General features: G+C 34.5%; 1 protein-coding gene across 3 annotated transcripts in view; it reads right to left on the reverse strand.

The window, feature by feature from the left end:
• LOC135220652 (roundabout homolog 3-like) overlaps nt 1-15,222 on the reverse strand; it is a 199,466-nt gene that overhangs the window by 55,197 nt on the left and 129,047 nt on the right. Inside the window, exons 4-9 of one of the 3 annotated variants that reach the window (XM_064257999.1) lie at nt 11,836-11,941; nt 11,379-11,502; nt 10,279-10,389; nt 9,800-10,051; nt 2,636-2,790; nt 1,423-1,567 (exon numbers count right to left, since the gene is read on the reverse strand). In XM_064257999.1, the coding sequence (XP_064114069.1) occupies nt 1,423-1,567; nt 2,636-2,790; nt 9,800-10,051; nt 10,279-10,389; nt 11,379-11,502; nt 11,836-11,941 (893 nt within the window). The remainder of the gene's footprint in view (nt 1-1,422; nt 1,568-2,635; nt 2,791-9,799; nt 10,052-10,278; nt 10,390-11,378; nt 11,503-11,835; nt 11,942-15,222) is intronic. The other 2 variants (XM_064258001.1, XM_064258000.1) reach the window with 2 other exon arrangements.

Raw genomic sequence — 15,222 nt, forward strand, 5'->3', positions numbered from 1 at the left:
CATTCAATATTCGGAAATAACCTCAATGGCTTTGCCCAAATCACCAGGGTTTTTCTAAGACATAATCATATAATTTATAATCTCCTTGTGTTTGTCTCTATGAATTAATGATATCACCGGATACACATAAGAATAGATGATAAGAAACTGATGTCCGCAATATTCGTTTTAACAAAGTATTTGTGACTGTATATATTATTGGTTTAAAACAAATAGCATGAATAATGAAATCAGTAACTTGTAAAGAAAACGTGATAATGATTCTGATTTATGTAGGAAGGCAAATAATGCAAAAAAAAAAAAAAAAGTAAAAATTACGAAAATTTCGTTTTGTAATGACTGAACCCATTTAAATATTTTAAAGAATTCTCATTTGTCAACTGAGTAATGTTTCGTCCCATTCTAAAAATAGTTTTCAGTTTTCAAAATCGAGAAGCATAAACAACGGAGCATAATTGTTCGGGAGACGATAATCAAAGAAGAATATTAATGGTAGGTTGAATTCTCAATAAGCAGCGTACCTTGCCGTTAGTTTGAAAAAAAGTGTATCCTTTTTTTTTTATTCACGTGAGTTTTTTCTTTTCATTGCTCATATTTCAAAGTTTTTCCAAGACCCCAATTCCTTCTGATACCTCCCTGCTTCTGTATGATCGATCTCCAAGAGTAACTGTAATCTTATATTCCCTCTGAAAGTACGCTATACACCGTAAAAATGGCTCTAAAGAATAGATAATCCGCTGATATTGCAAGGATAATTTCTCCCAGGCAATACACAGCGAGTGAAATCATTTCTTGCTAATCCACAACATTTACTGTTATTTTGGTAGGCAATTGGCAATCGATTTGTATGTCTCTCGCAGTGATCATTTGAAACAGAGTAATGTCATTATCCTGAGGTAGAGTGAGCTGATCATAAAGTATATTGCCGTATGACTCCGATATGATATACATGCGAGAAGAGAGAGAGAGAGAGAGAGAGAGAGAGAGAGAGAGAGAGAGAGAGAGAGAGAGAGAGAGATTTAACAGAAATACGACCTTCGTGCGTGTGTATGTATGAGAGAGAGAGAGAGAGAGAGAGAGAGAGAGAGAGAGAGAGAGACTTAACAGAAATCTGACCGTTGCAGATCAAGCATGCATCAAAAAGGTAATCAGTATAGACGTAAGCGCATGGTCGCGCGTGCAGGAGAGAGAGAGAGAGAGAGAGCGAGAGAGAGAGAGAGAGAGAAATTGGATCGTTGCAGATCACACATGCATCAAGAAAGTAACCAGTATAGATACGTGCGCTCGTGTGTGCACGAGAGAGAGAGAGAGAGCGAGAGAGAGAGAGAGATTTAATAGAAACAACATTTAGAAACACCTACACATACACATTTAAAAAAAGAAAGAAAGAGAGAAAGGGCCGAAAGAGGAAAGGTGACTTACAGTGGACCTCCAGGGTGTGAGACACGGCAAGTTTGTACTCCGGCACCTTCGGGTTGGTTGCGGCGCAGGTGAGAGTCCGCCCATGGTCGTCCGTCGTCGGCAGGAGCCGCCCTCTCCTCAGAGTCGTGTTCTGATCCAGCGACGACTGAGCGAGAGTGAGGGAGGCAGGGAGGGAGGGAGAGAGCAGCAATCAATAAAAGGACATTTGTTACGGCCACCGAGAATTGGATTATCGATAGGTGGAAAGAAAAGGGCAAAACGGATTTTCTGCTTCATTTTTTTTCAGGTTGGTTGGTTGACCTTGTTCCGCATATCTCTGCGTTGGATGACGGGTAAAAAGTTATGATTGAAGATTTAATGGTATTTGTCATCTTCCTCTTTAAGAATGGGATTCTGTCTAAAAATGGAAGTTTTCGTGTTAGTCTTGTATCCTTTATTTCACTTCTCAGTTTCCTTTCTTGTTGCCTCTTCCGCTTCGTTTTGCAACAACAGGATCAATGAGGAAGATTACGTAGATTTTTTCTATTAGTTGAAAAACACCCAAAAGAAATGTTGAATGATTCTAAATGGCGATGAAGAAAAATTAAAGTCTTTTAGAGGTGGTAGACTTCATCCCGAAAAAGCTCAGATTGACTTCATACCTGAATCATTCAAATCATTTTCTTCCTAACTTCGCAGCTTGTTTTCGTAAAAACCTTCTTGTTTTTGCTGCTTATTTCGTAGCGGGGTCATATTTATACTATACTACCCCGACTACTAATATTACCACTACGACTAATATTAAATACAATACTCATAGTAAACTTTTGATGACTTTGTATATATATGTATAACTGAATCACGAAAAATTGGGTCATGATGAATATATAAATAAAGAAAAATTCCACGAAACAAAGAGAAACGACAGCGTTTTGCAAGGCCTTTCGACTTTTGTCAAAGGATAAGAAGTCGAAAGGCCTTGTAGAACTCCGTCGTGTCTCTTTCCTTCATGGAATTTTTCCTTATTTATATGTATATATGCATATACATACATACATACATACATTCATACATATATACATACATACATACATACACACACACACTATATATATATATATATATATATATATATATTATATATATATATATAGGATATATATATATATATATATATACACGAGTAACAAGGACTACCAGCGAGTGGTATTAAATATAAATTCACATGACCCACCTGAGCAGGTAAAGGCGTCAGAGCAGACGACCCTTCCAGTTTCCAGGAGAGCGTGGCTGGCGGCCGGGATCCGGTGGTTCTACACAACAACATCGATTCGATTCCAGCCCTCATTGGTTTTTCCAGACCTTCTACTTTCACCTCTAAAGGAGGAACTGAGGGGAAGAGAGAATATCATTCTTTGTTTTTCTTTTCCAGTCTTTTTTTCTTTTAGCTTCTTGGAATACCGGGTTTATGGATTAGTTACTTTGCGATGGAGGGAAAATCTTAACGTGGGGGAAAATGTATGGGGATTAAATATGCCACGCTATTTTTAAACCGTGGCTGGTATTATATTGTATTTTAAATTTTGTCTAACTAGAATGCATTCCGTACTCTAAAAATGTAAAAACTTTTTGCTGTTGCAGATATTGATGAGATGAAAATAACAGTGATGATCAATAATGTATACTTAGTTTCGATACTGATCTGTTATCAAACTGTCAAAGGTTGATTACTGATCTGTTAAAACTCTGTCAAGGGTCGATACTGATCTATTATCAAGTGTCAAAGGTCGATACTGATCTGTCATCAATCGGTCAGAGATCGATACTGGTCTGTTATCAAAGTGTTAAAGGTTGATACTGATCTGTTAAAACTCTGTCAAGGGTCGATACTGATCTGTTACAAGCTGTCAAATGTCGATAATGTTCTGTTATTAACTGTCAAAGGTCGATACTGATCTGTTATCAATTGTCAATGATTGATACTCATCTGTTGTCAATTTGTCAATGGTCATTAATGATCTGTTAATAACTATCAAAGTTCGATAATCATCTGTTATCAACTATCCAAAGGCGATAATGATCTGTTGTCAATCCATCAAAGATCGATGCAGATCTTTTATCAAATGCCAAAGATGGATACTGATCTGTTATCAACTGTCAAAGGTAGATAATGATCTGTTGACAATCTGTCAAAGATAGACACTAATCTATTATCATCTGTCAAAGGTCGATACCGAACTGTTGTCAATCTGTCAAAGAGCAATACTCGTTTGTTATCAACTTGTCAAGGGTAGATACTGATCTCTCATCAACTGTTACAGGTCTACACTGATCTGTTATCAATCTGTTAAATGTCGATAATGATCTGTTATCAATCTGTCAAAGGTCAATACTCATCTGTTGTCAATCTGTCAAAGGTCGATACTCATCTGTTATCAATCTGTGAAAGGTCGATACTGCTCTGTTCCCTACTGTCAAAGGTCGATGCTGATCTGATATCAACTGTCGATACTGATCTGTATCAAATGCCAATGGTTGATACTGAACTATATCCACTGTCAATGGTCAATACTGAACTACATCCACTGTCAATGATCGATACTGATCTGTTATCAACTGTCAAAGATCGATACTAAACTGTTAACAGCTGTCAAAGGTCAGTACTGATCTGGATCGATACTGATCTGTTAATAGCTGTCAAAGATCGATACTGCTGTTACCAACTGACAAAGGTCGACACTGATCTGATATCAACTGCCGATACTGATATGTATCAACTGTCAATGGTCGATACTGAACTGTTATCAACTGTCAAAGGTCGGTACCGAATTGAATCAACTGTCAATAATCGATACCGATCTGTTATCAACTGTCAAAGATTGATAGTGAACTGTTAACAGCTGTCAAAGGTCAATACAGATCTAGATCAATAATAATCTGTTATCAGCTGTCAAAGGTTGATACTGATCTGTTGTCAATTTTGTTAAATGTCGATACTGATCTGGATCAACTGTCGATACTGTTCTGTTAACAAATCTACTTTAGTGTTCAATGTTCAGGAAATGCATCTTCTCTTTACTTTGGCCTCTACCTAGTTGGCTCCAACAGTTCTCCCTCCCTCGATCATACTTTGCTGATTCGTGGATGTCCCTCTGTGCAGAAAACTTACAGAGCCAATGTCGCTTCATAAAACACATTACACTCATCAAAAATACTTCCTTTATATTAACAAACTTCCTTTTCCATATATTTTAGTTCAACTATCCAGCACTTTTTGCGCATGATACTGAAAGAGAGAGAGAGAGAGAGAGAGAGAGGAGAGAGAGAGAACGAGAGAGAGAGAGAGAGAGAGAGAGAGAGAGAGAGAGAGAGAGAGAGAGAGAGAGAGAGAGAGAGAGAGATATGTATTTTAAAGGCTTTCTTTTCCCCTAATAAAAATGATTTCCGTAAGCATGTATACATTTTGAATATTGTAGTACATGTATATATATATCTATATATATATATATAATATATATATAGATATATATATATATAATATTATATATATATATATATATATATATATATATATATATATATATATATATATATATATATATGTGTGTGTGTGTGTGTGTGTGTGTGTGTGTGTGTCTGTGTGTAATTTGTGCGTATATGGATATGTATTGTTTTTTCTTCATGGTGTATAAAGATTTGAGCATTTTTCAGTTTCCGTCCTATTAACATATCACTAATTAGTCCTGGTGTATACTCATTCAGGCCTCTGTCATCAAACATAAAGTGTCGCAAATAGAGTTGTTTTGTCTGCTCTGTCATTTCAATTATAGATACGTTGAATGTCAGCATTAAATCTTTTAAATTGCTTTCATTTCCCTTACACCTTTTACGAATTTGCAATTTTTACCTCATGACAGCCTTAAGTAGTTACTTTGGCTTGGTATTGCTTATTAATTTGACGAAATATATTTTTGATTTAGAATGTCAATTTAATATAATTTAATAAAGCAAGGCATTCACACGGGCTTAAAATCTCAGCTAGAATAATATGATTTTCCATTTATTAAAAAAAAGAAAGGATAAAATTTCGGCAACCGACAAGACGTGGTATTTCATCTCTCAAGAAGAGAAACAGAAATCTGAAAAATCGGCTGCTTCCCAAGTTATGTCGGAGAAATGCTCATTGCGCCGAAGGAATGACAAAATTGTCTGAAGGCAACGGCAAGCAGAATGCTCGGACGAAATCCCTGAGCGAAAGCCGGTGAGAAATTCGGTGAAATATTTCTATCTTCATCTTAACGTCTAGAATAACACTGCTCGTCGTACCCTTCGGTGAGACGCATTATGTATGTATGTATGTATATATATAGATATATATATATATATATATATATATATATATATATATATACATATATATATATATATATATATATATATATATATATATATATATATATATACAACTTCTATTCGTTTGTGTGTATAATACTCATGTATATATACATATATATATATATATATATATATATATATATATATATATATATATATATATATATAGGTTTTTGCCTCGAAGGAAAAAAAATGAAAAGCGAGATAGCCAAGCCCTTTCGGTCTAGTTCGACCCTTTACTCAGTAAAGGGTCGAACTAGACCGAAAGTGCTTGGCTATTCTCGCTTTTCATTTTTTTCCTTCGTGGCAAAAACCTTTATTTATACATAGCATCACGTTTTATATACTTCGTGATCAAGTTATTCATATATATATATATATATATATATATATATATTATATATATATATATACATACATGAGTATTATACGCACACGCATGAATATGATATATATATATATATATATATATATATATATATATATATATATATATATATATATATATATTACACACACATATGCTGTGCATGTATATCTCACAGGTAAAAAAAAATAACAAATTGGGTGTAGCTACTGACCAGTTTCAGCATCATTTCATGGTCATTAACAACTACCAATACACCGTGTTGGCAGTCACGCTGTATACATAAGGGGGCATTATATATTGGGATTTTTGCAGCTATGTATCACTTGTTAGTGTGATTACAACCCAGTATATATATATAATATATATATATATATATATATATATATATATATATATATATATATATATATGTGGAGCTTGGACGAAAAGTTAGTGGTATAGTTTAAATTCAAGTAAAAGTGGCAAAGTAATTTGGGGCTCTGAGTCGGAGTTTAAAGTTTACTCATCTTTTATGTATGTCTGAGTTAAAATTAAACCATGCAACCGCCAGGAGACACATAGTCAATGGTATTTCTTTGTTCTTTGTTGCCGCATTAGGCAAAACTAATTTTCATTGGCAATTACAGCCCGGATGAATGTAGTGCAATCAGTCTTTTATTGTTCTGTCTCAATGAGAAAAGCTAAATTACAGCCAGTTTAATGTTTGGGGATTAATTGCCTGTCGTATGTTTTTATGTTTCTTGATAACCTCCATGTTGTAGAATGCCTAGCACTTCGTTAATGAAAACGACACTCATAAAACTGGTTATTCCCTATGCTAGTTTAAATTACCGTCAATATTTAAAGCTGGGCGCGCCCACATACACATATATGTATTATGTATTATACATATATATATACGTATATTATAGTATATAAATATAGATATATATATATAATATATATACTATATATATATAGATATATATATCTACATATATCTATATATAGATATATAATAAATATATATATATATATATCAATATATTAAATAATATATATATCGATATATATATATAAATATATATAGATATATATATATACACATATATATATTATTAGATTGTAACATTTAATATACGTATATAATATATATATATTATTATATATATATAATTTTATATATATATATATAGATATATAAATTAATATAATACTATAATCTATATATGATATATATATAAATATATTAATATATATGATATATATATATATATATAAGCATATATCTATATATGTATATATATATATATATCGATTCTATTAATATATTAGATCTTATATATATATCTATATATATATATATTATATATATAGATCTATAAAAAAATAAGTATTATAAATATAATTAATATTTTTTTTTTTTTTTTTTTTTTTTTTTTTTTTTTTTTTTTATATATATTTAAATATTATATATATTAAAAAATTATATATATAGATCTTATATATTATATATTCTATTATAAAATATACTTAATATATTATATATATATCTATAAAATAGATCTATAATATATTATATATCTATAGATCTCTATATATAGTATATATATATATATTAATATATATATATATTATATATCTATTATATATATATATAGATCATATATATATATATTTAATATATCTATCTATAAATAAGATCTCTATATCTATATATATATATATATATATATATCTAATATATCTATAAATATGATTCTATATTATTGTATCTCTATAGATAGATTCTATACATATCTATATATATATATATAGATCTCTATATATATATATCTCATATATATGTTATATATATATATATCAATCGATATATATATAGAATCTATATATATATATATATATATATCTATGTATAGATCTATATATATATATTATCTATATATATATATAAATATAATATATATATTATATATATATATTATAATTATATATATATTATATATCTATCTATAAATATAAGATCAAGTATATATATATATCTATAAATATATATAGAAGCTATATATATATATATATATATAATATATCTATATCTATATAGATCTTATATATAGATATATATATATATATATATATATATAATAAATATAATATAACATATATATGTATATAATATATATATATAGATATATATAATATATATATACTATCTAATATATAACTTTATCTATATTATATATTATCTATATATATATATATAATCTATTATAATATATCTATTATAGATGTAATTATATTATATTATAATATAATTATAATATATATAAATAATATATAATAATATATTATATATATGTGTGTGTGTGTGTGTGGTGTGTGTGTGTGAGGAGAGAGAGAGGAGAGAGGGGAGAGGAGAGAGAGAGGAGCCAAGAGAGCGAAGAACCCAGCTAGTGCGAAAAGGGATGTATACGATTAGGTATGTGATGTCAAAGCATATTTTCCGTGGACGTTGAATGTTGCCTGATAATTCAGTGTTCCCTGGTGATAATAGAGAGGTACTGCTGGGTCTGATGAAATAAGGTGAAATGTTTTGTTACGAAAACTCAAATTACAAATATAAAGGAAATAACGCCAGAAAGATAGGTTAATTGATGTTGACATGGGTAGGTGGGGTGGGGGGGGGGGGGGTGGGGGGGGGGGGGCATACCTGATGACGTTAAGATGAGATATTAAATCACAACATAAATGAAGCAATGGGACGTTAAATACTGTTATGCAAACAATAGTTAACTTGATTATATAAAGTGAATCGTGACCGTTACATACAGACCAAAAAAAAAAAAAAAAGTGAAACTTCTCTGGATGACTTGATCGCTGATATATAGAGAACACAGAGCGTGGAAACAAGGAAAATTGTAGAATTATGTGAAGATATAGCAAAGAAGGTTGGTACAACTGGCCAAGAGGCTCGTTGTATTGAGAGGTGGTTTGGTCTTAAGAGGATAATGGATGGAAATGGAACCTGTATATTTTTTTGAATTCTTCTGAGGGAGGTAAAAAGAAAATGCTGGCGAGAGAGAGAGAGAGAGAGAGAGAGAGAGAGAGAGAGAGAGAGAGAGAAGAGAGAGAGAGAGAGAGAGAGAGAGAGAGAGAGAGAGAGAGGTCTTCACATACAGAACTCGAGTCAGTTTCGTAACGCGTGTGTAAGAGTGATCAGTACCCTTCTGATAATTTTTTTTCAGCAGTGATCTAACTGACAAATGATTTGGAAGTTTTCTGCACAAGATGTTCATCCTTGATTCAGAAGTTAAAGTATGAACGTGGCAGTGACTTGTTTTTCTTTGGATCCAACCCAGTTTAAGGAAAAGATCTATCTAAATTTTTAATAGTTTACTAAGATAAATGCATCAGGACTCTATCACATACAAGTTCCTTTTACTCATATGCATCTGGACAATCAAAATCTTGGAAAGCAGAAAGATGAATGTGCACTAGATTAACCAAACTTTTAATAACATTAAATATTTGTGTGTAGAAATAGAACGTGATGACGTATTTATTTAAATAGAGGCATAAATCTGCGTGTATCTTCGTCATTCACCAGACAAAAGGAAAAGCAAAAAGTAATGAGTGTTGGTGACGGTAACTTACGATAAACTTGTATAGTGAGGACGCGAGACCTTGGCTGGGTAAGATTAGTGTTGAAAGCAATGCACTTGATTTCTCTGCCATTGTCTTCCCTCCGAAGGCCGGCCAAATGCAGCATGACGCTCACCATGGGGAGTGGCTGGGACCCCATGCCGCCCGGCAGGCTGACTTCCGGTTCTAAGTTATAAGCCTGATCAGTCGACGATTTCAGGATCATGTCTCCAGACATCCACTGCACTACCGGAGGTGGATATCCTGAATGAAAGAAAGATAGTTTGATTCAGTGATCGTTCTTATCTCTTGGACGGTTACGAACCAGTAGAAAAAATTATGCAAATAATGTCTTTCTTATCAAAGATAAATTGACAGCACTGATACAATTTATTTTATGTTAAGTTTTCGATGGCATAAAGCTATTAATATGCAAGATAAGAAACTGCAAGGAGGCATCTTTAGTTAGAATTCCAGACAGTGCAACTTACCCCCATAAGCGCGACAAGACAACATGACTCTCTTGAACTGTTCGTGTGGACCGACCACTTTGCTCACGATTCCGCCGTCCATATCAAAGACCTCGAGTCCTCGGATTTCCTCTGGAAAGCAACAGCGTTGTTTGTCTGAGAGAAGACTCGAGTTACGAGTCATTAAAAATAAAGATCATTAATCATTGTTTGAGGTTATTTTTGATGTCTTTGGGTAGCCTGCATTAAGTTCATTGCGTTTTGTAACCACTTCTCACTTGAGTACAACGTTTCTGTGAAATTTTGTTTTATTTATGACGCTCACGGTCTCTGACATTTTCGTTTAAAACTAGTTTTATACAGAAATTAATTATATAAAACACAGTAATCCCAAAACTTAACCTTCCGTCACAATAAGTGACTTCATCAGACGACATTCACTCTTCATTCATATTTATCAGCTGAATCAAAGATGACCTCGTGTTTAAAAGACTTCCACTGTCTTCAAACCCTTTGTGAACGCCTACAGAAACCCACCGTACAATTATAGAAAATTCTGTTATGTTTGCATCGACCCACTTTACATAAGCTAAACATTTCACCTCCACTTTACTAGCATTTCAGCGTTTCATTTGTACGACTGTAAAACCTTTCGCTTTTTTTATTGCAACCGTTTGAATCAACGCATTTTCATTTGAACGCAAATGTAACCTAGTCTGTGAAATAATGAACGATTACATTGGCTTTTGATCACAGTTTCAAAGCTTTATATTTTTATTCATTGGGTTTTTGAGAGGAACAGATCATACTAACCATATCCTTTGAAAAATATCAGCATTTGTCAAAAAAATTATGTCAGGGCTGTAGTAATAATCTATCATTGAAAAAATTGTGGGTGTTTATACCTGAAATGGCCTTGCAGTAGTTTTATTGTTGAACATGAAATACCTGTCGCTCATAACTGTTCCAGTAAATATATTAGGTCATTTCGTCTGTGATTCCTTGTTTCTCTATAATCTCTAAAACCGCTAATTATTGATTAGTGCCTGATTTTTTCTGTCATTTTAAAACTCTCATCTACCTGTTTGTCTCTATTTTTCTCTTATTTTCCATCTACTTACCATGAACAGCGAGCTTCAGAAGTGCCATCATAGTCTGTGATGTCATGAAGTCAACTCTACACGTATAGTTTCCCGCATCTGCTAATATCACACCCTCAACTTCAAGATATCCGATACGACCATTCTATCAAATATAAAGAAAAAAGAATCAAAGGTGATGAAAAGTACGAAGGAATTACAGGGATGGAACAAGTCTAAGTAAAGACATAAAACTGAAGGTTTAAATTTAAGAAGAATCGAGAACACATATGGTTTTGTTATGATGTACCATTTTTGTCCAATTCAAATGTTAAGTTTTTCCGTACTTTTTGTGATTGTACTCATTTTGTCGCTATTAATTTTTCGTTGAAATATATCTCAGTTACTTCGCAAAATTTGTTATTCTCACTTTTAAGGAAATACATTTCATCTTCCTAAGCAGTATGTATAACGAAGCAAAAGCATACGCGTTCCTTACCTTCACGTTTGGGAAATCTTTGTCTAAGGCAAACTTGGATCTTGTTGCGAGATCAGAATTGTCATGGATTTTGTGACGACCACTCGCCGCTTCTCTCGCATCGAAGCTGTAAGGGAAAATCTCACATGAAACCTAGAAGAAAACACTTGGAATACATTTCAAGATGATCAATCTTCTGTGGCACAAACAAAAGGATTAGTTGATACTAATGTAGTTGGACGTAAATAATCAGTAAAAATTGTTTAAAATTGCAGGCTTTCTGAAATAACATTTCAAACACAAAAATAGATGTGTCCTAAAGAGCGAATAGGCATATAACATACACTAGCAGACAATAGATTTAAGAGAAAAATGCACTGCGCTGACACACAAGTATATATATATCACAGGCTCACAGACGTGAGTATTTTCTTGTATATAAATGTGTTAAAAAAATATCCAACATTGAATTTTCGTGCGTAACAAATAAAGCTTGTTAGGCGGTTTGGTGCACTTATGCAGGTAATCACTTATCGCCAGCTGACTGCCGATGAGTGAGGAGTTTAAGTGAGCGCCGTCGGATTTTTGTTTCGGACAAAACAACTGAAAAACTTGAACAACTCTTTTGCATTAAGTTTTGTGTAAAGCTTGGCTATTATTAAGTGGAAACTATCCGAAAGATTCAACATGCCTTCGGGGGACAAAGCAATGGCGGCCCTTGAAAGATCAGTGCCGAATGAAACACGTTCTGGAAACCCTCAAAATCCAAAAATAAGATTGTTATTGACCAAGTGAGGACCCTTGTGATGTATAAGATTGTCGAATCACGATCAGAGAATTTGCAGTCGAGGCGAACGTCAGTACTGGATCTGTTCATTCTATTTTGACTGACGATTTGGGCTTCAGGAGAATCTCAGTGAAGTTCGTGCCAAAAGTGCTAACGATCGAGCAGAAGCAACTCCCTTTGGAGATGGCACAGGACATGATGCAGTCTGTGAACAGTGGTCCCAACTTCCCTAACACAGTGATCACTGGCGATGAGTGCTTGCTTTTTGGGTACAACCCAGAAACCAAGTTGGGCCGGGTATTCGCGCACAAGTTTACCTGTCAGTCTCCCTGTCAGTTCATCGAAACTGACGTTAACAGGTAGTACCTGTGGACAACAGTTTGTGGGCGGAGTCAGTCCACTCACCAGAACTGATGAAGTGATGGAATTACCTAGAGTTCTTTCGACCAATTGACAGGTGATCGCACGTGTGGACAAGTAACCAACGATTTTATAATAGTTCACCTCTGGATTTCGCCTGCGAGGGATCTCAGCCGCTCTGACCAGAATATGAATAGACTATGTATGGGCCCAATTAATTTCATTGTTAGACCCAGCGGCGCTATTTGTAGACCGTTATGAGTCTAAATCTTATGAAACATGAAAATAGATATTTCCATGCGATAGACAATTTGGTAGTCCTAGACCTGTCTCCTGCCTTTTTTATGAAAGGTGTTATAATGAAAGTAGGCTTCCTGGGTCCATTTCATAAATAACTAAACCAACCCTCACTTCTATTTTAACCTCGCTGCCGTGTAGTGTTGCCAAGACGAAGGCTGGGCGAGAAATGATGGCAATAACCTCGAGTTGACTGTCCGACTGACGGTTCTACTCTACGTGTGAACGGTCATGGGTGGACTAACAGGTAAAACTGAGCGTGAATACCCAGCCTTGTAGTCATCACAATGGAAGCATCCAACACCCCCGAGGTGAAATAATAGTAATATAAAAATATCAAGGCAGGTCCGCAGCATTGTCGAAGTCGTGCTGACCATCTTCTTTAACTCCAGTGGCGTGGTTCATCATGAGTACACACCACACGTCACAACAATCACCAAGGAGTACAACCAAGAGGTTCTGCGTCGCTTTCATGATGCTGTGAGACGCCAACACATTTGATACAGAGTTTTCCGCCCAAACACAAAACACCTGTGCTTCATTAGCCCCCCAACATGGCTCCATGTGACTTCTGGTTTTTCCCCCTCTGAAAGGACAAGATTTCATTCCAGAGAAGACATCATGCAGAATGCGACGGACCAGCTGCTCGCCATCTCAAAAGAGGCGTTCCAGCTTCCGACATTGGCAGAACCTTTGGGAGAAGTGTGTCGCAGCCCAACGGGACTACTTTGAAAATTAGTGTAAGATTTTGTATCTGGATACTAGTATTATCTAGTAAAATAAAAGTAACACGAGAACAAAGAAAAATAAAGGAAAATAGTGTTATTGTTCAGTTGCAGGTGGACTGAATGGCCAGTAAAATGTTGATACCCAAGCTCATATTCATTTTCAGGCGACAAGAGTAGGTCAGGAAATTAAGCCTAATTGTATATTTACAGAAACAGGGAGTTTCTTTTAGGAAGGCTTGCTCAGTCTTATTTAGATTCTGATTATGGCAGTTCTTTATTCCTTTAGGTAAGGAATCCCTTACCGTTTCTTTTGTTTTCTTCTCTCTTGCTTTTAGCAAATTTTTTCTTTGTCTCTGTAATTTCTTTGATATATGAAAAGTAGGACAATTGTGGTAGTAAACTACAGCAGGAAACCTGTATTCTGAAAATGACATGTTGTCACCTTCGCCGAGAAGTATTTCACCAGAGCGCGCCACTAGAATGTGTGGGTGACGGGTGAACTGCGTTTAATGCATTCATTGGTAACTTCTGGTGGACTTCCAGGAAGTTTCGGCGATTTCTCGCCAGAGAAAAGTTTCTTCTCTCGGAGTTGCAACCTTCAAACGGAGGCAGAAAATGGAACCCGGCAAGCTCTTACCGCAGAGTTTGTAATCACATTTCTTGCAGATCCCCCATTCTGCTTGATAGAAAAGAAAATGATCATGCGGAGCGCACTGGTAAAGGTATGCTGTCTTTACTTTCATATATTTCATGGCAGATTTCATAATCCCCTTATTGTCCTTTCAAATATCTTCATCAGTTATGTACATATTTGGAATTGCCTTTAACGTTTTAGCATGCGGTGGGATCCCTTAAAACAGGTATCATAGCTACAAGCGCAAAGCAGATCTGTGATTCTCAGACTCATAGCTGTTTTATATAAATGTAGAATGACCAGTGACTTTTTAATAAACAGTGTTGCTTACATTGCAACTGGAACTGTTTTTGTATACGCTGCCATTTCTCACAAGCTGGGCGAGCTTCTCTTTCGTCGAAAGAGGTAGGTCAACAAACAGAGTTTCAGAGCAAAGCTGGGTGAACACGATGCTGTTTCTCGTTCGATTTACTGTTGGCGAGATCTCTCAGGAGAATTTGCAGTGTGTACAGTTGTAGCATTTGAGTTCTGAACTTGAACACCGAATCGAAGAAATTCCAACATGTTTATTTCTCGCACGAGTTGAAGCTTCAGTACGAGTT

This window comes from Macrobrachium nipponense, chromosome 2, assembly GCF_015104395.2.
Source record: "Macrobrachium nipponense isolate FS-2020 chromosome 2, ASM1510439v2, whole genome shotgun sequence".
Classification (NCBI taxonomy): domain Eukaryota; kingdom Metazoa; phylum Arthropoda; class Malacostraca; order Decapoda; family Palaemonidae; genus Macrobrachium; species Macrobrachium nipponense.